The following is a 25,030-nucleotide window of genomic DNA, read 5'->3' as shown; positions in this document are numbered from 1 at the left end:
ATAAGTTATCGTTTCAATGCAGCAATGTATGTACTCTTTGTATAAAGTGACAGTTATTTTGCAGAAAAATGATTGACTCCACACCCTTTCCCCTCAACCTAGCTGACTAGGAAGAGATTTGGGAGTAATCCATGTCTCCCAAGTGGCCACTGGTTGTTTCTGCCTCTTGGTATCCGTTCCCCCTTCTTCTGGTAACAGCAACCTAGGTTTGTCTTGGGGAAACTACCATTTCTCCATTAAATAGTCTAAATAGTGGTCAACCAAAATGTTCTGCTCTGCACTAGCTACAGGATGGAATCATGCCCACGCTAGGCCAACTGGAGGCTCTCTTCCTTGGAATCTGAATCTTGCGGTAAAAGAAAAAAAACTATTAAGAATAGCTGAAGTTGATTCACTGTAATTCATTCTTGCAAATTAACACATTGACCCTGTTCAATTTCTGACATTCTTCTCATACATTAGCTCCTATTTTCAGAAAACTGGGAAGAGAGCCACCAAGTGCAAAATGATTTTCTTTCCTTTTGCCAGTGATTTCAGCTTGCTCATCTCAGAACAGGGCTGCTGAAAGAGAAAATAAGTTGGTCTGTGTCAAAATGAGCCCCCCCTGCATGTTGAATGTGATGTACAAGGAAGACACTATTGATCCCAAAGAGAAGGTGTTTAAAATTTCTTTTTTTTTTTTTTTTTTTTTTTGCGGTACACAGGCCTCTCACTGTTGTGGCCTCTCCCGTTGTAGAGCACAGGCTCCGGACGCACAGGCCCAGTGGCCATGGCCCATGGGCCCAGCTGCTCCGTGGCACACGGGATCCTCCCGGACCGGGGCACGAACCCGCGCCCCCTGCATCAGCAGGCCGACTCCCAACCACTGCACCACCAGGGAAGCCCTAAAATATTTTTTTTAATTGTGTGATATATTTGTGATGAAATATCTAGTTTCTCCATTAGCCTTCTTTAAGAAAAGTAAATAGTTGTTGAAGATGTTATATCTTATGCTATCCTGAGACTTGAGGCATCAGCTGTAACTTTTCTAGTCAATTTTCAATAAATAATATTTAATATATAATGTACATTATGTAACATTTATACACATATAATACACACATATATATGTAGCATAATAATAATATACTATACATTATCAGGGTAATATTAAAAGAGAAATTCTCTAGGCTGCTTGAAACAAAGAACTGTCAAAATGGAATCACTGTCTTTTAGTGTTTTTTTCTTAAGAGGTTTCCTTTTCTTCTCTCTCTAGTATGTCTTCCCTTATTTCCCTACCCACACCTTTGAACCTATTCCAGACTTTAATATCTGGAAGAAAATACTCTTTTGCTATCAATCCCTTCTCAGGAGGAAGCACCATCCTCAGCTCCATGTAGCTAACTACCAACTGACTAACCCCTTAAAGACCTGGTGGAAATTCCTTACGCATTAACTTCCCAGCTTCAAATTTTTGTACCACATCCTTAAAGGTTTGTTTGTTTTCTAATGTAAACTTACTATTTCAGCCAAGAGATTTTTTTAACAGAAAAAAACAAAAGGAATGTTATATTAACCAAGAAGTAAATAGCAACTTACTTCCAGAAGTTTAATCTTCCTCCATTATAAGCATCATTTAGAATAGTGCTGACTCCACCTTGAATCAATGCAGCCTGTATAATCACAGATGCAAATCCAGCCACCATGATCCCAACTTGAAAAACATCCGTCCAGATAACCGCTTTAAGACCACCCTTTGAAGGGAAAGTACATTAGGATTAATGCTTCTACCAGACATTATTAAGCATCTACATGCTTATACACCATGCTGGACAAAGATAACGAAAACATGGATCTTGGCCAAGAAGTGCACCCAAGGGAGATAGGAAGGTAATACTTAGACCAAACTTTCAAATATAAGCAGAGTCCAAGATGTAAGGTCCCCCCAATAGAGAAAATAGCATGGGCAAAAGCTTAGAGAAGTTAAAATATGTGGCATGTTGAGTGCAGCCAGATATATATTTTGGAGTGCCGTAGAGTGGTGTGGGAATACTGTTGGGAAAAAAATTCAGAGTCAAATTGCAAATGGCAATATCATAGATTTTATCCCATAGGCAGGGCTGAAATTCAACCAGTATGCACAAAGAAGGACATACCAGTTGTTGAAAAAACTAAAATTGTTTTGTACTAGCCACCACCACAAACTTCCCAAGTGTCCCCCTCCAGTCCCTGAACCAGCCCCTCCTTGAGGGCCTTGTCTTCCAAAACACTGAGCAACTAAAGGATTAAGACCTAGAATATCAGGGGTTGCATAAGACTTGCACCACTGCTAAGGATCAGCATCCATGATAATATCAGTGCCCATGCCATACTGGTTCTTACATATTTTGACTGTTGCTCCTGCCTAAAGGCAATGGGAAGTTATCTCAGGTTTCTAAGCTGAGGAATATTATGAGCACAGCTATAGTAACACAGCAACAGTGAGAGTGAACTAGGAGACAAGGTTGGGGACCACGGCATGGCTCAAATGAAAGAAAAAAATATCAGTTATGATCAACGTCCTACAAAGGATCAAATTTTACCCTGGACTGAATATTCCTTACAAAAAAAGTTATACTGTGGGAGGCAGGTATGAAGAACCCAGATTGCAGCATGCAACGATTGAAATTTTCAATTTTGCAAAGCAAGTGTGTAGAGTGAAAGGAGAAATAATTTTCTTGACATACCATGGTGCAGTAGAATGTGCAGACCACACCAGTAGCCACTACAGCACCCCACAGATTGAATCCTGTGACTGTAGAAGAAAAGAAAATGCATGTGTAACTATGAAACATATATAAGCACTTCTCAAAAAATCATCAGGGGGAAGCTATACCATTTATTGGGCACCTACCTCTATACCTACTTGCCATAAACTAGGTCCAAGTATCAAAAAATGTACCAAAACAAATGGAGTTTAAAACTTTATTTGATGAGTTAAATAGACCTGGCTTCTACCCTCAGGTACCATACAGTATCCAACATGGGCTAAATCAATTATATGAAAAAGCATTTATATTGTAATTAAGCTAAGACACCGCTTGATATTGGGAGGTAGTTACCCAGACTGAATGGGGTCATAGGATATTTGTTGTCATGGTTCAAATAAACACATTATTCTACCAGTCCATGAAAGGCAAGTTGTGCGTGTTAAAATGGGGCCAAGATAGAGAAAAATCTATATAATTTGTTACCATTTATTTAAGAAGTAAAGGGGCATATTATATTTTTTTAATGAAAGGATAACAACTCTATGCCCACAGATTGAAAATCCAGATGAAATGACCCAATATCCTGAAAGACACAATCTGCCAAAACTCACACAGGAAAAAAATAAATGATCTGAATAGACCTATATTTACTTTAAAAATTGAACCAATAGTTAGTAACCTTCCAAAACAGAAAGCCCCAGGCTCAGAGGGTGATGAATTCTACTGAATATTTAAGGATGGAATTATACCAATCTTTTTCAGAGGATAGAAGCAGAGGGAATACTTTATAACTCATTCTATGTGGCCAGCAACACCCTAATACCAACCAGACAAAGACATTACAAGAAAAGAAAACTACAGACCAATATCTCTCATGAATATAGATGCAAGAATCCTCAACAAAATATTAGCAAATCAAATTTTAAGAGCATAAAAATAATTAAACACCATATGCAAGGCTGGCTCAACATTTGAAAATCAATTAATGGAATCCACCACATCAACAGACTAAAGAAGAAAAATCATATTATCAAATTAATAGATGCAGAAAAAGCCTCTGACAAAATGTAACATGCATTCATGATAAAATCTCTCAACAAACTAGAAATAGAGGGGAACATTCTCAATCTGATAAAGATTATCTACAAAAACTTACAGCTGACATTATACTTAATGGTGAGCCACTCAAAGACTTCCCACTAAGATCAGGTACAAAGGAAGGAAGGAAGACATAAAACTCTCTTTGTTCACAAATGACATGGTCATCTTTGTAGAAAATCTGAAATTATTGGCAAAAAAATCTCCTAGGTCTAATAAATGATTATAGTAAGTTTGCAGGATACAGGTTAATAAACAAAAGTCAATCAGCTTCCTATATACCAACAAAAAACAGGTGGAATTTGAAATTTAAAGCACATTTCCATTTACATTAGTACCCCACAAAATGAAATACTTAGCTATAAATCTAAAAAAATATAATATATACAAGATGTATATGTAATATATACAAGATGTGTAATATATACAAGATGTATATATGAGGAAAACTACAAAACTCTGATGAATGAAATGAAAGAACTGAACAAATGGAGAGATATTCTATGTTTATGAATAGGACAACTCAATACTGTCAAGATGTCAGTTCTTCCCAATTTAATCTACAGATTCAGTGCAATCCCAATGGAAATCCCAGAAAGTTATTTTGTGGATAATGACAAACTGTGGAGAATTGACAAACTGATTCGAAAGTTTATATGGAGAGGCAAAAGACTCTGAATCGCCAACACAATATTGAAGGAGAAGAAGAAAGCTGGAGAACTGACTGTACCTGACTTCAAGACTTAATATGAGGACTTCCCTGGTGGTGCAGTGGTTAAGAATCTGCCTGCCAATGCAGGGAACACAGGTTCAATCCCTGGTCCAGGAAGAGCCCACATGCTGCAGAGCAACTAAGCCCATGTGCCACAAATACTGAGCCTGTGCTCTAGAGCCCGCAAGCCACAACTAAGGAAGCCCGTGCGCCTAGAGCCCGTGCTCCACAACAAGAGAAGCCACCACAGTGAGAAGCCCGTGCACCGCAATGAAGAATAGCCCCTGCTCACTGCAACCAGAGAAAGCCTGCATGCAGCAACGAAGACCCAATGCGGCCAAAAATAAAAAGATAAAACTAAAAAGTAGAAAAGACTTAATATGAAACTAGAATAATCAAGAGAGTATGGGGCTTCCCTGGTGGCGCAGTGGTTGAGAATCTGCCTGCTAATGTAGGGTACACAGGTTCAAGCCCTGGTCTGGGAAGATCCCACATGCCACGGAACAACTAGGCCCGTGAGCCACAACTACTGAGCCTGCGCGTCTGGAGCCTGTGCTCGGCAACAAGAGAGGCCGTGATAGTGAGAGGCCCACGCACCGCGATGAAGAGTGGCCCCCACTTGCCACAACTAGAGAAAGCCCTCACACAGAAACGAAGACCCAACACAGCCAAAAATAAATAAATAAATTTAAAAAGAAAAAAGAAAAGAGAGTGTGATATTGGTGAAAGAATAGACAAATAGATCAATGAAAAAGAACAGAGAGCCCAGAAATAGACCCCCATAATTAAAGTCAACTGATCTTTGGCCAAAGAGTAAAGTCAATTCAGTGAGGCAAAGATAGTTTCTTCAACAAATGGTGCTGGAGCAACAGGACATCCACATGCAAAAAAAATGAATCTAGACACAGACCTTACACCCTTCACCAAAATTAAATCAAGATGGCTCATAGACCTATATATGATGTTGCCTTTTTAGATACAACATCAAAGACACAATCTATAAAAGAAATAATTGACAAGCTGGACTTCCATTAAAATTAAAAAACATATGCTCTGTGAAAGATAATATCAGATGAATTAGAAGATAAGCCACAGACTGAAAGAAAATTTTGCAAAAGACACACCTGATAAATGACTGTTCTCCAAATTATACAAAAACTCTTAAAACTCAACAGTAAAAAAAAAGCCTGATTTTAAAATGTACCAAAGACCTTAATAGACACCTCACAGAAGAAGATATATACATGGCAAATAAGCATATGAAAAGATGCTCCACATCATATGTCATCAGGGAAATGCAAATGAAATCAAGAAACTTATTAGAATGGCCAAAATCTGGAACACTGACAACATCACATATTGGCAAGGATGTGGAGCAACATAACTCTTTCACACATTGCTGATAAGAATCCAAAACGGTAACAGCCACTGTGGAAGACAGTTTGGTGGTTTCTTACAAAACTAAACATATTCTTATCATATAATCCCACAGTTGCGCTCTTTGGTATTAACTCAAAAGAGTTGAAAACTGCATATGGAATAGTCTCTCCAAAAAGTTGAAATGAAGTCTGAGAAAGCTTCTAGATCTAGCTCACAAGAAATACAGTTCACCAAAATGACTCAATAAGAACAAGAAAATATGAATAACTCTATATTTATTAAAGAAACTGAATCCATATACCAAAACCTTTCTACGAAAACAAACAAATATCAGGCCCAGATGCCCACATTGTGAATTCTTTCAAGCATTTAAGAAAGAAATACACAGTTTTATACAAACTCTTTCAGAAAATAGAGGAGGGAACACTTCCCAAATCATATAAAGCCAGTATAATTGATACCAAAATCCTGACAAAGATATTAAAGGAAAAGTAAATTTCAGGGCAATATTCCTCATAACCTGTAAAAATCCTTAACAAAATATTGGCAAATCAAATCCAGCAATATATAAAAAGGTTAATACATTATGACCAAGTGAGGTTTTTCCCAAGGATGAAAATTGGTTTAACATTTGAAAATCAATAAAATTTTCTACATTAACAGTGCATTAAGACAAAGAAGAGAAATTAGAGGCATGCAGACAGGAAAAGAAGTAGTAAAACTGTCTCTATTCATAAACAACATGAAAATCATAAGGGATATGCCAAAAGCCTACTTGAATTAACGAATATATTTAACAAGTTCTCAGGATAGAAGATCAACATATAGAAGGCAATTGTATTTTTCCATACTTGCAAATGAATAATTAGAAAATGATATTATAAAACAATACCATCTGCAATAGCATAAAAACATCAATTATCTAGAAATAAATCTAAGAAATATGTACAAGACTTCAATATCAAAAACTAAGAAACATTACTGAGAGAAATTTTAAAAGACCTGGGTAAACGCATAAATAGGCTATGTAATGGGGTGGTAGAATATTTGCTTTTGCAAAGTGATGGGTCAAGTCTTTTGCCTACTTTTTGCTAGGTTATTTGTCTGTTTTGTATTCATTTTATTATTCTATGAGCCAGTAAACTCAACATCAACAGTCGTCAGAAAAATACAAATTAAAACCATAATAAGATAATAGATCATACAACTAGAATGGCTACAATCGAAAAGACAAATACAAAATTTGGCAAGGACACAGAATAACTGGAACTCTCACACATTGTGGGGTGGGCATGCAAAATGATATAACCACTTAGAAAAGCTATTTGGCAGTTTCTCTTAAATTTTTTACATGCACCTACCCTGTGCTGGGTCAGAATAGTGTGTATTTAACTGTATATTGCTTCCAGGTATTCATCCACTAAAAATGAAAACGTGTGTCAAAAAGCAAAGCAAGACAAAACAAAACCTGTACAAGAATGCGCTTAGCAGTCTTAATTCAAAATAGCCTAAAACTGGAAACAACCCAACATCCATCAACAACAGAATGGATAAACAGATTTTCGTAGATGTATATGATAAAATACTAGCAATAAAAAGGAATGAACTACTGATACATGTAGCAACGTGAATGAATGCCACAAAAACATTTTGTTGAGCAAAAGAAACCAGATGCAAAAAGGCACTATATAAAATCTAAGAACAGGAAAAACTAATGTATGGTGATAAAAACTGGCTGCTTGGAATGGAAGGGGGGATTCATTAGAAAGTATCAAAAAAATTTTTCTGGGATTTGCTGATAGAAATATTGTATATCTTGAGTTGGGTGGTTGTCACACAAGTACACAAAATTGTTAAAACTCATCCAAATGTGCACTTAGGTTCTGGGCATTTTATTGTATATAAGCTACAATATATCTCAATAAAATATGGTTTTCGATTTTAAAAAGCAAGAAAGAGAAACATAAGAGACAAATGAAATAATTACAATTACATAAAATTATCTGGATCCTGATTCTAACAAACACTGAAAAAAAAATCAGGGAAATCTGAACACTGACCTTATATCGATGACAGTAAGGTATTAATGTTAATGTTTTAGAAATGATAAAGGTACAATTGTGTTTAAAAAACACATCCTGGACTTCCCTGATGGCGCAGTGGTTAAGAATCCGCCTGCCAATGCAGGGGACACGGGTTCGAGCCCTGGTCCGGGAAGATCCCACATGACGCGGAGCAACTAAGCCCGTGCACCACAACTACTGAGCCTGCGCTCTAGAGCCTGCGAGCCACAACTACTGAGCCCGTGCACCACAACTACTGAAGCCCACATGCCTAGAGCCCGTGCTCTGCAACAAGAGAAGCCACCGCAATGAGAAGCCTGCGCACCACAACGAAGAGTAGCCCCAGCTCAACACAACTAGAGAAAGCCCACGCGCAGGAACGAAGACCCAATGCAGCCAAAAATAAATAAATAAATTTATCAAAAAAAAAAAAAAAAAAACACACATCCTGGTACAAACATCCAGTCATGGAATCCATAAGTCATGGGAATGTAATGTACAGCATGGTTAATAATAACGTATTGCATATTTTAAAAGTTGTTAAGAGAGCAAATCTTAAAAGCTTTCATCACAAGAAAAAAAATTTTGTAACTATGTATGATGATGGATGTTAACTAGACTTATTGTGGTGATCACTGTAATATATACAAATATTGAATCATTATGGTAAACCTGAAACTAATATAATGTTATATGTTGATTATACCTCAATGAAAAAAAAAGTATGTAAAAGACATGGAATTCAGATGAAATGATAAAGTATCTCAGATTTACAGCAAAATAATCTAGTGAGGGAAATAGGAAGTGAATTAAACCAAGAGTTGATAATTATTAGTGTAGAGTTAAGGGTCCATTAGGGTTCAATACACTATTCTATTTTAGTGTATGTTTGAAGTTTTCTGTAATTAAAAAAAAAAGTTTAAAAAAATTGTATCTAGAGAATGTTAAGTTCCAACTCAGCTAAACAAGTTTCTATGGAGCATCTGTTGCACACCAAGTACCCTGTCTATGCTTGTGTCTACTCCCTTGGTACAGTAAAATACACAACTGATACTCAAATAGTCAAAATGCAGTCTTTGGATCCTAATTTACTCCTAGGGAGTGGCTCAATAACTGATAAGAACAGAGTTCTTGAAGCACTGAAGGCAGTGCTTTCTTATTCCCAGAACTGCACTTTAAAACTCTAAAACCGGCCCGTGGGCCATGACCACTGGGCCTGCACGTCCAGAGCCTGTGCTCCGCAACGGCAGAGGCCACGGCAGTGAGAGGCCCGCGTACTGAAAAAAAACAAACTCTAAAGCCAACATCTTTAGTTACACTTAAAGCCAATAGGTAACTTATGAAGTTTATAGTTCAGCTCTTTACATATGAAGTGATCCAACCATGATGTTGGTAATATCGACATGGAACATGCCTGACATTCAGAATTCAATAGCACATTATATAATGGAGTTCTTTGTAACAGTACTGTTGTGCTTTATTATCTATGTATTATGAAATCAAGAAATTAGAATGTGGAGTTAGCTGGCGTTTTCCATTTTCTTTCTTTTTTTTTCTTGTTTTCTTTGGGGTTGTCTGTCCATTTTATATTAACTTGAGGAACTGTACCACATTGTTCCCATCACAGAGTCCACTTGTCCATTTTACAAGGAAGTTTTAGAGATAAATTCACTTCTGATTGATAAGAATTCAGAGAATGTAGAGTTCCCCTGAAGCCTTTTGAAGGTATGACTAACACACACATTTGCCACAGTAAACAATCTCAGTTTCACAGCTGTTATCTGCCCAAATCTAGAAAGTATAGTAATTTGTTGATCACTAGAATCATCACACATTTGTTTACAGGGATACTATAGCCATCTGTCCTTTGGTAACTAGGAGCAATCTGATATTTCAAATCACACAGATCTCTTTTTCTTCTTTTTGGGCCACATTAGAAATGGGGAGAAGAAAAGTTTCTCTCCCTGCCAGATTTTACAACAGGACCGAGTCTGAGCTGAATAACGCAGAAGCCTCTTGGAGAAGGGCTCCAAGTTAGAGCCACAAAGGGAGGAAGTGCAGTCTTTCATGATTTTGACTACAGGGGGCGTTCATTCTGAAAGGATGGAGAATGGCTGGTTGGCACATCCCAGAGAAACACCGCCCAGTGAAGTCTACAGACCTTTTGAAGCTATGATCCAGGAACCCAGAGAAGCTGCTAGTGTAAACACTGAACCCACCTGGCCCGCCTCAAGCTGATGCAGGTTACTGGAAGCATTCCTCCACCTCCCCATCTCCCCAAAGATAGAATAAGGTCTGTGAACCCCCAAATGTGAGTAACATATTGGTAACTCTAAAACGTACCTTGATTCAAAGCCAGGGCAGGGGCATAAATAACAATTCCAGTATACAAAATCTAGGGGAAAAAAGAAAACCAAATAAATGGTTTATGAATTACAAAATGAAATATTGATATTTTTCTATAAATTTAATTATGAATTAAAACTACAGTTTCAATATACTTAATAAAATTTGCTTGTAACTTGAAAAATGTTATTTAAGTGAAGTTGACTCTCCTTTTCCATTTGTGGTGTGGTCATAGGTCACAAAAATCTTTTATGACCAATTTTGTGTAAAAATATGGACTTTTCATGTTGTGCTTAGTGCAGATAGTCACTGATACATCAATTCAAGTTTGAAATCAATTTTCCTAGATCTAGAACAATTAGAAAGAGAGAAAGAATACAAATTTAAAAGGGGATGCTTCCTCATTCATATGCTTTCAAGCTGTTGTTAATCACTGCATAATTAATTGGGAAAACAGTGAAAATTGTGAAACCTTGTTTGTAAAAGTTTGTATGACCACTAATTAAACAAAAGTGTAAATCTGCCCTAAAATTTCCTGAAAGCCAACAAAAATTCTATTCTACCTTTTTAATATTATTTATTATTTTTCATTCATACACTTAACAAATATTTATTAATCTGGGGTACAACAGTAAGATAAATATGTTCTTTTTTCTCAGAATACCATTTTCATTGCATTTGATCTTTCAAATACATAGAAGCTAATTCTATGATTACTGTATAAAACATATGAAAAAAACATGTTATACAGTAGTTGAATGATTAAATTGCATGAGTGATCTATGGAAGTAAGTCTTTCAAATAGCATATTCTAAAGCTCCCCTCTTTTTGCAAGAATGAACTAGCTTTTCACAGTCATTATTCTGTCCAAGTTAAAGATTTGAAAATGTGACCACAGGCCACCTTCCTAACATTTGTCCCCACTTTTTCATTTCTGTTGGCACTTCTCACAATGATCCAAAGAGTGTCTGAACTCCGCTGTCGAATGAGAGCTACCAGCCTCAGCTCTGTGTCATAATCTCTACCAGACCCCAGAGGGCTCTCTCCTTTTATACTGCAAGTGTTAAGGACAGATACAATTTAAGTTACATAATTTACAAAGATGTAAAATGGAGTCGAGTTAAATAATTGCAAAGGCACTCTGTCCTGCTGTAGCAAATGCTTGGGTAGCTTTTGAATGGAGAAATGGAATTATAAAAACGGATGAGAATGAAAACTCCTTCCTGGACCTCCATTATCAAACTCATTCTTAAAGCACTTAGCTACCAAGAGGAAGATAGATCTAAATGACGTGACAATGATCGTGATAAGCCTCTAGCAGCCTGGATGAAGGGTGGGAAGCATTCTCTGTCACTGATTGCTTGGCAAATCTTTGCTTTCCGTTTGTGCCAAGCAGTAAATCTACACTTGCATATTCTTGAAGTACTGGATTGTGTACTTGGCTTTAAAAACTCCGCCAGAGTGCATGGTTTTGTTGTTTTATATCAATGAGTGCATCAATTGGGTTTTACAGTTCGATTTTTAAAAGAGAGCACTGATTCATTTTTTAAAGTATGCTTTCAAACAAAGAAAATTATTTCCTAATGTCTTCCTATGTCAGTTAATTTTCCTACTAAATTTATTGCTTAACATGTTGCAAAATACTATGAAACATACAACTTGTTTTCCTTTTATTACAATTCCTACTATCAGCTACTACAGTCCCTTCAAATATCTTTGTCATCTCAGTAATGCCCTTACTGTCACTTTGGTGGGGACAGAGGGAGGTGTGAGAGGGAAAAGCATACTTTCCTAAAGTAACGTAAGTGTTGCTTGATCAATATAATATTCCATGTTTACTTAAATCATTCTGTTTTCCCAGGAAGTAATGCATTTGCTGAAACACTGTTTAATGATCTTAAGGATTAATGCTATGTAGTGACAAGTGTTTGTCCTTTTTTGTTTCCTCCTATTTTCAACATCCCTTTTTTATCTGTCATGTATTTACCAAATAAGCTTGACCCAGATGCCCTGTTTAAAAACACTGTACATGAAAAAAAGAGAAAATAAATGAACTGAGGGCTACTTACTGTTTGAACAATGAAGAGGATTACTCCACAGAAACGAATATACTTGTTAAATCGGAGTCCTAAATACTGTTTCCAAAAAAGGAAAAATGGTTAATATGTAAAACTTCTGGACACTTTTTAAAAACCAGCAGCTTAAGAAGTAAAGGAGTTAGAAATTTAAAGCAACTTCATAACTAATTCGTATTCTGCATTCCTATTTCACCGTTATTTTAAATTACATAGAGAAAAATTGACCCTTGCTTTAGAGTACTGTTCAATGGGTTTTAACACAGAACAGCTCCATCACCCACAGGAAACTCCGTCAAAAGTTTCTCCTTTCTTGCTCCTTTGTAGTCAAACTCTCCTCTCACCCCTAAACCTTGGCAATCACTGACCTGTTCTCCATCCCTACGAGTTTTGCCTTTTGCAGAATGTCATACCAATGGAATTATATTCTGCATTTTTAGAATGAGCAAAGTGTTGTCCTCCCCTTTCTCTTGGTATCTACCCAATACATTTCCTTTGATACACTTAGGGAATCAACCCTTTCCCACTTTAGGCAATTGTGGTGGAATTGTCAATCAAGGTGCCCAGCCTCAGCCAAAAGATAGTCACATGACCCACGTTCAGCCAATCAGCTTCTCTTCTCAATGGGTATTTGAATCTTAGAGGCAAGATATAAAGACAGAAAATGATTGGAGCAGAAGCAGGCTGATACTGACAGGGTGGCCTGAAGAGGCTGCCCTCGCTTCTGTCCTTTTCAAAGTCTGTTTGCTCAGCTTTTCCACCTATTCTATGAGCTACTCCCATATCCTTACAATAAAAAATTTTAACTTAAATCAGCCTAAGTAAGTTTCTGTTCAGAGCCAAGCGTGACATCTGCGCTATCTTATAATACACAAGCATACCTCATTTTATTGCACTTTGCTTTTTTGTTCTTCACAGGTACTGCATTTTTTACAAATTGAAGGTTTCTGGCAACCTTGCGTGAAGCAAGTCTATCGGTTCTATTTTCCCAACAGCATTTGCTCACTTCATGTTTCTGTGTCACATTTTGGTAATTCTCGAAATATTTCAAACTTTTCATTATCGTTATATTTGTCATGGTGATCTCTGATCAGTGATTTTTGATGTTACTATTGCAAAAAGATTATGACTTGCTGAAGGCTCAGATGATGATTAGCATTTTTTAGCAATAAGGTACTTTTAAATTATGGTATATGTACATTGTTTTTTAAACATAGAGCTATTGTACACTTAATAGACAACAGCATAGTGTAAACATAACTTTTATATGCACTGGGAAAGCAAAAAATTCCTGCAACTCGCTTTATTACAGTATTCCCTTTATTGTGGTGGTCTGGAACTTAACCTGTAATATCTCCAAGGTATGTCAGTAGTGTGCTTATCTCCAAAATTATATATCAGAATGTATTACAGATTTAGAATCCTAGGATTTTAGAGCTGGAAGGAAGCTGGGGTCCAAGACATTCTTTAACTTGAATATTATTACTACACATAGAGAGAATTCTAAGGCTGACAGTAGTCTTTTCATATAGCAGAAAAAATGAGGAAGGAAAAACTGACATTAGGTAAATATCAGAGGAAAAGACACCAGATATTTTTGCTTCATAATCACAGCTAACATTTATAGAGTTTTTGCTGCATGCCCTGTCCTCCCAACAACTCCATGAGGCAGTTACTATGCATAAGTGCATGTTGGAAACCAGGACACTGGGGCACAGAGAGAATACCAAGGCTGCAACCTAATAATTGTTGGAGACACAATGCAAATCTAGGACCATTTGATGCCAAACTCTGTGCACCTAACCACTCTGTTATTCAAAATAACAAGAAAACTGTCCATGTGTCTAAGATTCATCCAGAGTGAGTGAGTGGCACTGACATAATAGGAACTCCTAAAATAACTGATGAGTAAAGAATATACAATGCAGTGTAGTGAGTGCTCTGGGGCAAGAGTTCCAGCCCTTGTTCCAGCCTTACTCTTTTTTTTTTTTTTTTTTTTTTTTGCGGTACGCGGGCCTCTCACTGCTGTGGCCTCTCCCGTTGCAGAGAACAGGCTCCGGATGTGCAGTCTCAGCAGCCATGGCTCACAGGCCCAGCCGCTCCGCGGCGTGTGGGATCTCCCCGGACCGGGGCACGAACCCGTGTCCCCTGCAACGGCAGGCGGACTCTCAACCGCTGCGCCACCGGGGAAGCCCCCAGCCTTACTCTTGACTCTACGAGCTTGGGACACTCTAAATCTCAATTTCCTCCTTTTGAAAATGTGGATCATAGTAATCATTCTTTCCCCACTTACCTTGCAGGATTTTGGAGACTATCAAATGATGTAAGTGGATGGGGAAATGTTGTAAACTGTTCACTTAAGAGTTAAGACATTAAAAAGCTGGTAACCAAATCCATAGGCCTTGAGAATTTGAATCTCAGTGAATTACATGAGTCGAAATCATCCAAGTATATTTTGGAAGACTTTTTAGAAAACCCAAGAAGTGTCTTGAAGCATGGGAACAGAGCTGTGTTATTTCTTCTGAGTTGTTTTAGTAAAACTCTATTAAAAATAAATGTCCATGAATTGACAGAGAAGTCTTTGCCTTTTCTAGGTACGTGTATCCATACCACTGGAGACTAAAGAAAACTGAAGAGGAAAATGTGATGGAGGTAAGAGTGTAGCAAGTTGAACAAAAATATATATATATATTTTTTTCTTTTTTCCCCCTCTCACAATACTAACTCAAGACAGAACCAAGAATTCTATCACTATCTCAGTGTCGAATGAAAAAAGTGCATAACCTAAAAGTTGAGAATTATGTTTTATTCTGAGGCCTTACTGAGGACTATAGCCCAGGGTGGCAGCCTCTCAGACAGCTCTGAGGGACTGTCCTGAAGAGGTAAGGGAGGAGCCAGGATATATAGGAGTATTTGCTGGGAAACAAAACAAAACAAAACATGTAGTTGAACATCAAAAGATTCCTGCTAATCACAAAGAACTGACGTCTCAAGTTAATGATTTTAGTGCTTTTCTGTGTATGGGAAAATGCAAGAGTCTGAGCTTACTGAAAGCCTTCCTTTCATATACATCTTATCTATCTAGGGCCACTATCCTATTTTTCTCCATCCTGGATTCCTCTCAGGGTGCACCATGGGGGGTGGCTGCAGTGGCTGATGGCTTGGTGGCCACGACATCCTTTGTTTACTGAATGGCAGGGGCAGTCTTTGTCCATCTCAGATACTGGGCTGCTAAAGAAATACCTAAAGATCAAGTCACTGATCAGTAGGCTCAGAGAATAGCTCTAGATTTCTAGACAAAACTACAGAATAACAGCAGGTGTCTATGTTACCAAGCAGGACCCTATGGACCTTCCCGGGACAGACCCCTGCCCCCATGTCCTCTGCCTGCCTCTTGTTTATAGAAGAGCTGTAGTCTTCCAGGCCTCCCCTGAGTCACAAAAGCCTGGGTCAAGAATTAATGATTGAAAGGGTGTGAGCATGTAGTGACAAAGGAGCAGGTGGGCCTGGAGAACTAGTAACAATTCAAAAGTAAATCAGCAATATGGCAGTCACCGAATCTTTAGTTCCTCCCCAAGGTACCAAGATAACAGTATCTGATGCACATTTCCTGAGTTGTTTTACAGATGCTAAAAGCTCCATCAAATGGAAGAAGTTAATTACTTGATGACCATGAGCATGTAGCCCCAGACCTACTGAAGCCTGAGGACTGATCATGTGAACCCCTGTGACACTGCCCTATTACCTCACCACCAATCTATCAGAGAATTGTGCACAAGGTGGTCACAAACTCTGTGACTTCCCTCCCTCACCTTGCCTTTAAAAATGCTTCCCTAAAACCCACTGGGGAGTTCAGGATTTTTTTTATCATTAGCTGCCCCAGACTAATAATAAAAGCTGCACTTTCCTCCACCGCAACCTGGTGTCAGTAGATTGGCTTCACTGCACATGGACAAGAGGACCCAAGTTTGGGTCAGTAACACCTATAGTCAGTTGAGATCTCTCATAGTCCTCAGTACTTTGAATAACTTAGGGACACTAAGATTTCTATTGAATGTTTTTTAAAAAGAGAGAGAGAGAGAGAGAGAGAGAGAGAGAGAGAGAATCTGGCAATGTAGTTCAAACACATTGATTTTGCTGGATCCAGAAACATCCTGAAGAAACGGTGAATGCAGTTGGGCTCCTGTATATTTCTTCTCTGTGAATCTGGAAGTTGCTATACACCTATCAGGACTACACCTTGAAGGCAGTGATAAATAGATAACACAAATGCTTCTGAACAGCCAATTGTAGCTAACAATCTGGAACTAGGGAAAGATTTCATACTTGCACAAGAATGCCAGGGTATCTCAATGCTGGACTTCTTATTCTGTATAGTTGATTCCACCTCTCAGCATAAAACAAACAAAATATGCCACAAGAAAGTGTTTTCCATGACCAACTGCCAGGGACATAGCATGTTACCTAACTTCCCTGTCCCCAGTGGTCTGGCATCCGCTAGGCGTGGACACCCCCAGTGTGTCCACAACCCCTTGTGTCCTGCACCACATCCTTTTTGCCTGCACCATTCTAAGCTCCGCTCAGGGTTATAACACTCACCGGAGCCTTCAGAAGCAGCCAGTATGCACCACTGCACAGCCTCTAGGCATGTGTCCACTTTGCTTCAGGCTCTCTTGTGTAGCTTAACTTACTCGGAATCTCTGTCTGCAAAATGGGGCTCTCACAGTATAAGAATTATTTTGAGTATTGAGTCAGATAATGTATGTCAAACAGGCAGCCCAGTGCCCAGCCTGTATTAAGCATTCAGTAAACGTTCACTTTTTGCCATTTTTAGCTGGAACCCTGCTAACTTAGCCTCCACCCCTGCAAATGTGTGGGAAATCTGTTTCTGGTTGAGTTAATGTTGCTGACCCAAAGAGGCACACAGGTCAGTGATTATGAGAGGAGCATTCACCTATGGGGACTGAAGTCCTCTTGCCAGGTTCTTCAAACCCTTTCTGGGTTTTGGAGTTAACTACAGATCAGAGCTCACAGACTCAAAATGCCTACAGATCTCATCAGGTAAAATACACCAACTGGATCAGCCAGGCGTTCATATATTACCAGGTTGAAATATTCCTCATATCCATTAAGAAATATGTCCTCTGACATCTCCCTCAAAGCAAGAACTCCCTTCAGTCCTTTCCATTTTCCCTTTTGCATTTTTGATAAAGACCTAAATGCAGATAGATTTCTCTACCATAAGACAGTAACCATGCAGATACAATGAAGAGACCTCAATATAGAAATTAATAGGGAATGACAGCAACAGCTATAAAATGGGGTTCCCATTGCCACAGGGAATGTGAGCCCAGTGTCACTAGTCTTTTAAGTTTCAGAAGAAGTCAGAATCTGGAATTTTATTTGACTTCTCATCATTAAGTGCTAAATTAAAATTTTTTCAAAACACTATAAGGGCCAACAACAACAAAAAAGACCTAAGACTGAGTTTGTCTGGGGTAATCAGTTTGTCACTTTTGAGCAAAACAAAGAAACTCTACCCTGCTCACTTCTGGGGCGATGACTAAACGCTCTCAAACACAATGTCCAGAGTGCAAAGAAGGCAATGCTGCACCAGGGGCACCTCACCCTGCAATGAGTTCATTAGAGCCCAGGCAGTGTGTCACCAACACTTGTTGTGCCTTTGGGGCCCATCCCCAGCACCAGTTGAACCAGCCTCACTAAGAAACCACCATCCAGTGGCTCTGGGTTGGGGCAAACACTACATGAACTCAAGGACAAGGTGGCTGCTGAGAATGAGGCTCGGGGTCCTTGGATAATGGTCTGTTAGAGGGAACACTTCTGCATGTTTGTCCATGGAACTCATGGAACTGGGCCCGACCACTCCTCTAAACTTTTATCCCCCCACCCCGACGCTCCCATTCAACAGCTCTTTAAACTAAACCAAACGTTCACACTATCTTTGCAAAGCCCTTTCTGGCAGACAATTTGAGAAAATTTATAACCAGGGGACCTGTGCAATTGGAAAGATGGTTTCCCTTAATCATCTCTCCACAGAGAAGGCAGAGACGCTTAAGAACTCTGCAGCCAAATTTTCCTAGTGATCCCAAGGGAACAACCTCTACCACCATCACTCCAATACTTATGGTCAACATTTATTCAGCACTTACCCTGTGCCAGACACTATTCTAAATGCTGCCCTTGCATCATCTCATTTAATCCCCCCAACAACCAGATGAGGTAGGTAGTATAATTATTCCCATTTTGAGACTAAGAAAGAGGCACAAAAGGTTAAATAAGTCAGCCAAGGTTACCCAGCTAGTAAGCATAGAATCTGGTCTCAAACATGAGATTCAGAACCTTAACCATGTGGGTGCCTGACTCTCCGTGGAAGGCATGTTTGTGGAGAGGGAAGGAGCGGAGAGTACCCATACTTCCTGGAGAAGTGAGTGGACCGAGGACCCGGAATGAGGGGATTCCTTTCAAGGAGGAGGAGCTGAGACTTACCCTTCCCCAAGATAATAAGTTGAAAAATCTTTCCCCTTGACTTGGAATCAAAGATGTTAAAGCAGAAATGGCCTTACTGAGCACTAGTCCGGATAACTCCGTCTACTCTGGGAGCCTCTCTCTTCCCCTGAGCTCATGCAAGTTAAGTCCCAAGATTATTTTTCGCCTTTACAAGACACCTCTCCCCAAAAGGGGCGGGCAGAAGAGGTGATGGATATGAACGGAGAGAGACTTGGATGTGGTGGAGAGTCTGCCCCCAGGAAAACCCCTCCAGGAGCCTGAAAAGTACTCCCCTCACCCCATCACCTCTCCCTGGGCCCTCCCTCACCCTGTACCTCGTAGGTGCTGGTAACTCCCAGTTTGTAGAATACCGGGAGGAAGACCTCCGCGCTGAGGACCACCACAAGGAAGTAGGTGATGGCAAAGATGCTGAATATGGCCCCAAAACGGTAGACCTCGGAGGGGGTGCCCAGGACGGTGACAGCCGACATGAAACTGGCGCTGAGGGACATCGCCACTGGCACGGCGGTCATCCTGCGGCCGCCCATCAAGAAGTCCCCGGAGGTCTGCTGGCCGCCCCCCGCGAAGGCGTAGTAGATGCCGATGGCGGCCGAGATGAGCAGCATCCCGGCAAACACTACGTAGTCCCACACCACGAAGGTGCCGATGCCCCGCGGTGAGTCCATGGCCGCGCGGTTGCCGGGGCCCTGCGCGTAAACTGGCGGCTCCGCGGCTCGCAGCTGGAGCCGGAGCTTCACCTGCGCGCCCTGCTCTCACTGATTCCCGAGCCGCGCGCGGCGGGCGCGGCGCCCTAAGGGGATTAGAGGCGTCTGGCAGGTGTCGGTCCCCGCCGGCACCCAGCGTCTCGCGAAAGGGGACGGAGGGTACGCTCTGGCAGCAGCCTCTGCGCCCACCGCAGCCAGCAGAGCCCCCCGAAATGGGACTTCGGGGACCCCACCCCCAGGTGCCAGGTCAGGGTGGCTCCCCGAGCGCCGCGGACACCTGGGCAGGTGAGAACTTGAAGCTTCCAGCCGCCTCTGGCGAATCCTCAAGGAGCGCTCAGAGAAAATTTTATCAAGTGGCACCCTAGGGAACGCACTATTTAAATGAGCAGGTGACCTATGGGAGAGGTGGGTCGAAGGGCAATTGTCACGCCTTTATTTATTTATTTTTAACATCTTCATTGGAGTATAATTGCTTTACAATGGTGTGTTACTTTCTGCTTTACAACAAAGTGAATCAGCTATACTTATACATATATCCCCATATCTCTTCCGTCTTGCATCTGCTTCCCACCCTCCCTATCCCACCCGTACAAATACCGTATGCTAACACGCCTTTACTTTTAGCTTTCCAGTTCAACAGACCGGGTCCTTACGGAAAGATACACCTGGAATTTTTCAATTGCCTTATGTGACAAATTGATGGGCGATTCGGGTGACAGTGTGCAGTGAGCTGAGGACCCAGTCCTTAGGCACGTAAGCAGTTACAAAGGACAGGAACAAGCCTGTGCTACTGGTTGCCTGCGCTTTCATTCAACAAACAATTTTGATTCCCAACAGTCTCTGCTACAAATGATAGTTGCTATAATATCAGAAATACCTACTATTTAATGAGCCTTACCATGTGACATATAACACGCTTGGCACCTTGTACATTAACTAGTGTAATTCTTACAATTACCCTTGGTATAGAAATCATCTCCATTTTTCAAATAAGGAAGCTGGCCAAAACACTTTCCCAAGGAAACGGTAGAGATTAAGATTTTTAATCCAGGTCTGTTACAGAATTTGTTCTCTTAATCACAATGCTATACCTTTGTAGAGTACAAATGTAGACACATGTTAAATGTAGGCACAAATATGTACACCTAAATGAAGATACCTGAAAGCATATGAAGACAAGATCATTTGCAGTAGTAGCACTCAGTGTTTTAAGTGGCTTGTCTTGAAATATTACTAACAACATGAGTCATGCCTGTAAAGCAATGTGATCCTCAGGTTTTTCTTCTAAAATAGGCCCTCTGGCCAAATAAGCCCTGGCATAGGTATATTTCAAGCCATCCTTGTTCATCTTCATACATCTTTATAATTTACCTGTTGACCCTTGGTAAACAACCCACAGAATGCATTTAGCCCAGCCTACTATGTGAAGAAAGCTATATCAGACTTTATTTTTTTGTAAACTGACGTTATGTGTATAACACTTTTGAAAGGAAATAAAGAAGGAAATATAAGCTAAATCCAAGTGATTTAATTATTTAAACAATTACATGGTTTGGAATTATGTCCCAACTGTGTGAAATTTACTATGTTTGCACTTATTATGACTCTCTTGGACAGAGACAGTATTTTCTCCTACTGTCACCGCCTGGAGCTCAAACTCTCACCATGAAACAGCACCATAAAAGTTATAGCATCCACTACATCTGGGGTTCTTCCATCTCCACACAAACTATTGTGCTTTACTTTACGACCCCTCCCAAGATTCACTGTGTGCTGCCAGTGTACTCTACCCCATTAGCATCCTGCCAGAGGATTAAGTGAGATGATATGTTCTCCGGAGATGATGGCCTCTGATTGCACGGAGAGAGAGGCATTTTGGTGGAAAACACCCAGACAACAGAGGGTTGGCTGTCCAATTCTCTGATGATGGGAGATGTTATGACTTTGAACCCAGCATAGTAGTAGTAGTTGTGGGGAGGACAAGTGGTCTTCCCACCTACTTTTAGGGAGACATTTCCTTTTCAAAATGGACCACGATGCATGTTTTTAGTCCAGTTAAATGTGACTTCCTAGCAATTCATCCTACATTTTCTGGCCCTTGACCAGCTCTCAGACATCTTTTCCTACCACTTCTTTTCTCCATTTACTCTACTCCAGCCACATTATCTTCTCACTGTTCCTGGAACATGTCAAGCCTGTTTCTGTCTCAGGGCCTTTGCATGTGTTGCAGCCTCTGCCTTGAATGCTCTTCTTCCAGATATCACCATGACGCCGACCTTCACTTCATTCAGGTCAAATGTCATCTCCTCCAAAAACCTTCCCTGCCCATTCCACCTATCGCTTTCTACTCCCCTTACCTTGTTGTTGTTGTTGTTGTTGTTTAATATACAAATACACTCTGACATAATTCTTTGTTTATCTTGTTTGTAGTCTGTCTTCTCCCGCTGGAATAGAAGCCCCATGAAGGCAGGGACTTTCTCTTTCTTTTGTTCATCACTATACTCCCTGGGTCTAAAACCTGGTACATGGCAGTTATTTTTAAAAATATTTGTTGAATATGTGAATAGACAAAGGAAGGGATTATTAGGAAATTCTCTCAAATAAATTGACTCAGTCTTGGGTTTTTTGTTTTTGTTTTTGTTTTTGCGGTACGTGGGCCTCTCACTGTTGTGGCCTCTCCCATTGCGGAGCACAGGCTCCGGACACGCAGGCTCAGTGGCCATGGCTCACGGGCCCAGCCGCTCCACGGCATGTGGGATCTTCCCAGTCCGGGGCACGAACCCGTGTCCCCTGTATCGGCAGGCGGACTCTCAACCACTGTGCCACCAGGGAAGCCCAGTCTTGGTTTTTAATGTTGCAAATTTCATCTTTTTTCTGTGTTTCATAGACATTTTGGAGGAAAAATGAGCGAAGCTACATCAGGAACTACTTTTTATTTTAAAGCTACATTTAGACCTACAGCAGTTGTCTTTAATTTATCATTATGTTTTCTTTACCCATTTTATCAATTAATATTGCATTTGGCTGAGAACAACAGGAACCAAAATAACGATGGTGTAAGCAAGATAAATGTTTACTTCTCTTTCACACTTAAAGATGTCCAAAGATAAGTAGCTGAGGATGGAGGTGGGGAGAGGGGTGAGGCTACATGAAATGATTTGGGATCCAAACTCCTCTCTTACAGTTCTACCATCTTCAGATTTGATTTCCATCTCAGCAAGAGGAAGGAAAGGGCTGCTTAGGGTATGTCCACATCCTTCAAGGACATTTCCCATCAATTTTATGTGACAGTTCCACTTATATCTCATTGAATAGAACTTAGTCACATGGTCACATCTAGTTTCCAGAGAGGCTGGGAAATGAAGTCTTTGTGCTAAGGGGCCACGGGCCAAACTAAATTTGGGGGCCCTACTTCTAAAGAAGAACAGGAGAATAGACACTGGGGGATGACAAGCAGTCTCTGCCACATCTAACTTAACCACAACCTTCACCAAACAAACTTCTTTCTCAGAGTTTCCCAGGAATTTTTACTATTTCCCCATGGGTCATCCTTAGCTGACAAAGTTAGAAGTCCTCAGGTTTAAAAACACAAATCAACTATGCCAATGACTAGTTCCTACCTTACCCTTCTCTACTTAAAGTTGATAGTCTCTGGTTTTTCCTCTTGTTTTGACAAACAGCTATTCTCTCCTCAAGAAACCACTCAGAAGACCCCTAACACTAGGGCCACATAGAAGCAGACAGGAGCACGAGTGAAGTGGCTGATTCAGAATGGGGGACACAGAGGGACGCTGCAGTGCCCAGTCACAGCGGGCTACCCCTTACTCAGTTGCTCACAGCCCTTGAAGAAAGCATTTCTCAAGTGCATTTTGACATGTGATCTGCTGGTTTTATAATCAATATGCATTGATTTTAGGAACACACTTAGTACACAGGATGTTGTAAAGTCAAAGCTCATTAAGATTAGGTACAGGCACTATCCCCAACTGTCTTGTTATACAAACTACATCCTTTTAAGGAAGAGTCATGGCTGCAATAGGAAACACTTCCCGTGATACACAGAATGTTGCAATGACATCTGTTGTAATGGGATTATATTTGTGTCAGACACTTGCTGAAGGAAGGACAGGATTTCAAGCTCACAGAAGCTCTAAATACAAGGCTATGATAAAGATTGGTTTGGGGGACTTCCCTGGTGGAGCAGTGGTTAAGAATCCGCCTGCCAATGCAGGGGACACGGGCTCAAGCCCTGGTCTGGGAAGATTCCACATGCCGCGGAGCAACTAAGCCCATGCACCACAACTACTGAGCCTGCACTCTAGAGCCCATGAGCTACAACTACTGAGCCCACGTGCTGCAACTGCTGAAGGCTGCATGCCTAGAGCCTGTGAACCACAACAAAGAGAAGCCACTGCAATGAGAAGCCCATACACCACAACGAAGAGTAGCCCCCGCTCGCTGCAACTAGAGAAAGCCTGAGCATAGCAACGAAGACCCAATGCAGCCAAAAAATAAATTAAAAAAAAAAGATTGGTTTGGGAACAAATAATATTTAAAATTATTAACAAGTCAGCAGTTAAGAAAGTTACATGAGCTGCCTTCAAGTTTAAAACATTATTGTCTTGTTGCCTAAAAGTTACTTTAGTTTATAAACCAGATCCCTCCCTAAATAAGGTAAATAATATTAGCTATAGGGTAGAAGGTCTCACATTTTTTGTTTCTCTCCAGACCTTTCCTACTGAGTTCACTTTTATCCCTCTCACTAATCAGTGTACTTATAAACATATAAAAATACATAATAAGCTTATTCATGCAATGCCTTATAACTGCACAGTTCATTCAGGTTTTAGAAGTATATTCACATTTAATATTTTGTGAAAAATAGAAACTTAAACCACAATAGGTTTATATTACACCTTTTTCCCAGTCCCATTTATGGTATGTTTTTAAAATTTGGCAAAATAAACTTTTTCCCCAGAAAAGTAATCGGTGGCCCTGAAAATTGGTGGCCTGCTACATCTGAAGGCCCTAGATATAGATGGCCAACAGAGCCAAACAGGTTTCCTTGGAGTGAAATAATGTTTGGTATTCCTATTACTCACCTCACACTGCTGGGAACATGTTTATTTACCATTTATCCCAAGGAAATAAGAAATTTATATTGAAAATTATAGCACTGTATTATTAGTTGCTTCACACATCCTTTTGTCTTCTGTAGAAATATAGGAGTTTTTCTGAATGGCCTCTTTAATTTTTTTTAAAGCAGAGTAGCTAGGGAGGTCAATGAGAACAGACTGACACTTGCTGGTAATTATGCTCAAGTGGAAAAACGACCTAGAATGTGCTGACATGTGTCATAGCTCATGCGAGGAACTCAAACCTTCACAAGAAGACA

General features: G+C 40.1%; 1 protein-coding gene across 1 annotated transcript in view; it reads right to left on the bottom strand.

Annotated features, from left to right (window-relative positions):
* SLC5A8 (solute carrier family 5 member 8) overlaps positions 1-19,596 on the bottom strand; it is a gene marked incomplete at its 5' end in the record, with an annotated part of 68,254 nt that extends 48,658 nt beyond the window's left edge. Inside the window, 5 exons of the mRNA XM_081250252.1 lie at positions 1,579-1,733; positions 2,706-2,773; positions 10,326-10,377; positions 12,398-12,463; positions 19,246-19,596. Coding sequence (XP_081106378.1) covers positions 1,579-1,733; positions 2,706-2,773; positions 10,326-10,377; positions 12,398-12,463; positions 19,246-19,596 — 692 coding nt within the window. The remainder of the gene's footprint in view (positions 1-1,578; positions 1,734-2,705; positions 2,774-10,325; positions 10,378-12,397; positions 12,464-19,245) is intronic.
* Between the last annotated feature and the right edge of the window lie 5,434 nt (positions 19,597-25,030).

This window comes from Mesoplodon bidens, assembly GCF_964165515.1.
Source record: "Mesoplodon bidens genome assembly, chromosome: 11".
Taxonomy (NCBI): Eukaryota; Metazoa; Chordata; class Mammalia; order Artiodactyla; family Ziphiidae; genus Mesoplodon; species Mesoplodon bidens.
The sequence above is the reverse complement of the archived record's forward strand: the minus strand, read 5'-3'. Positions and strand labels throughout refer to the sequence as shown.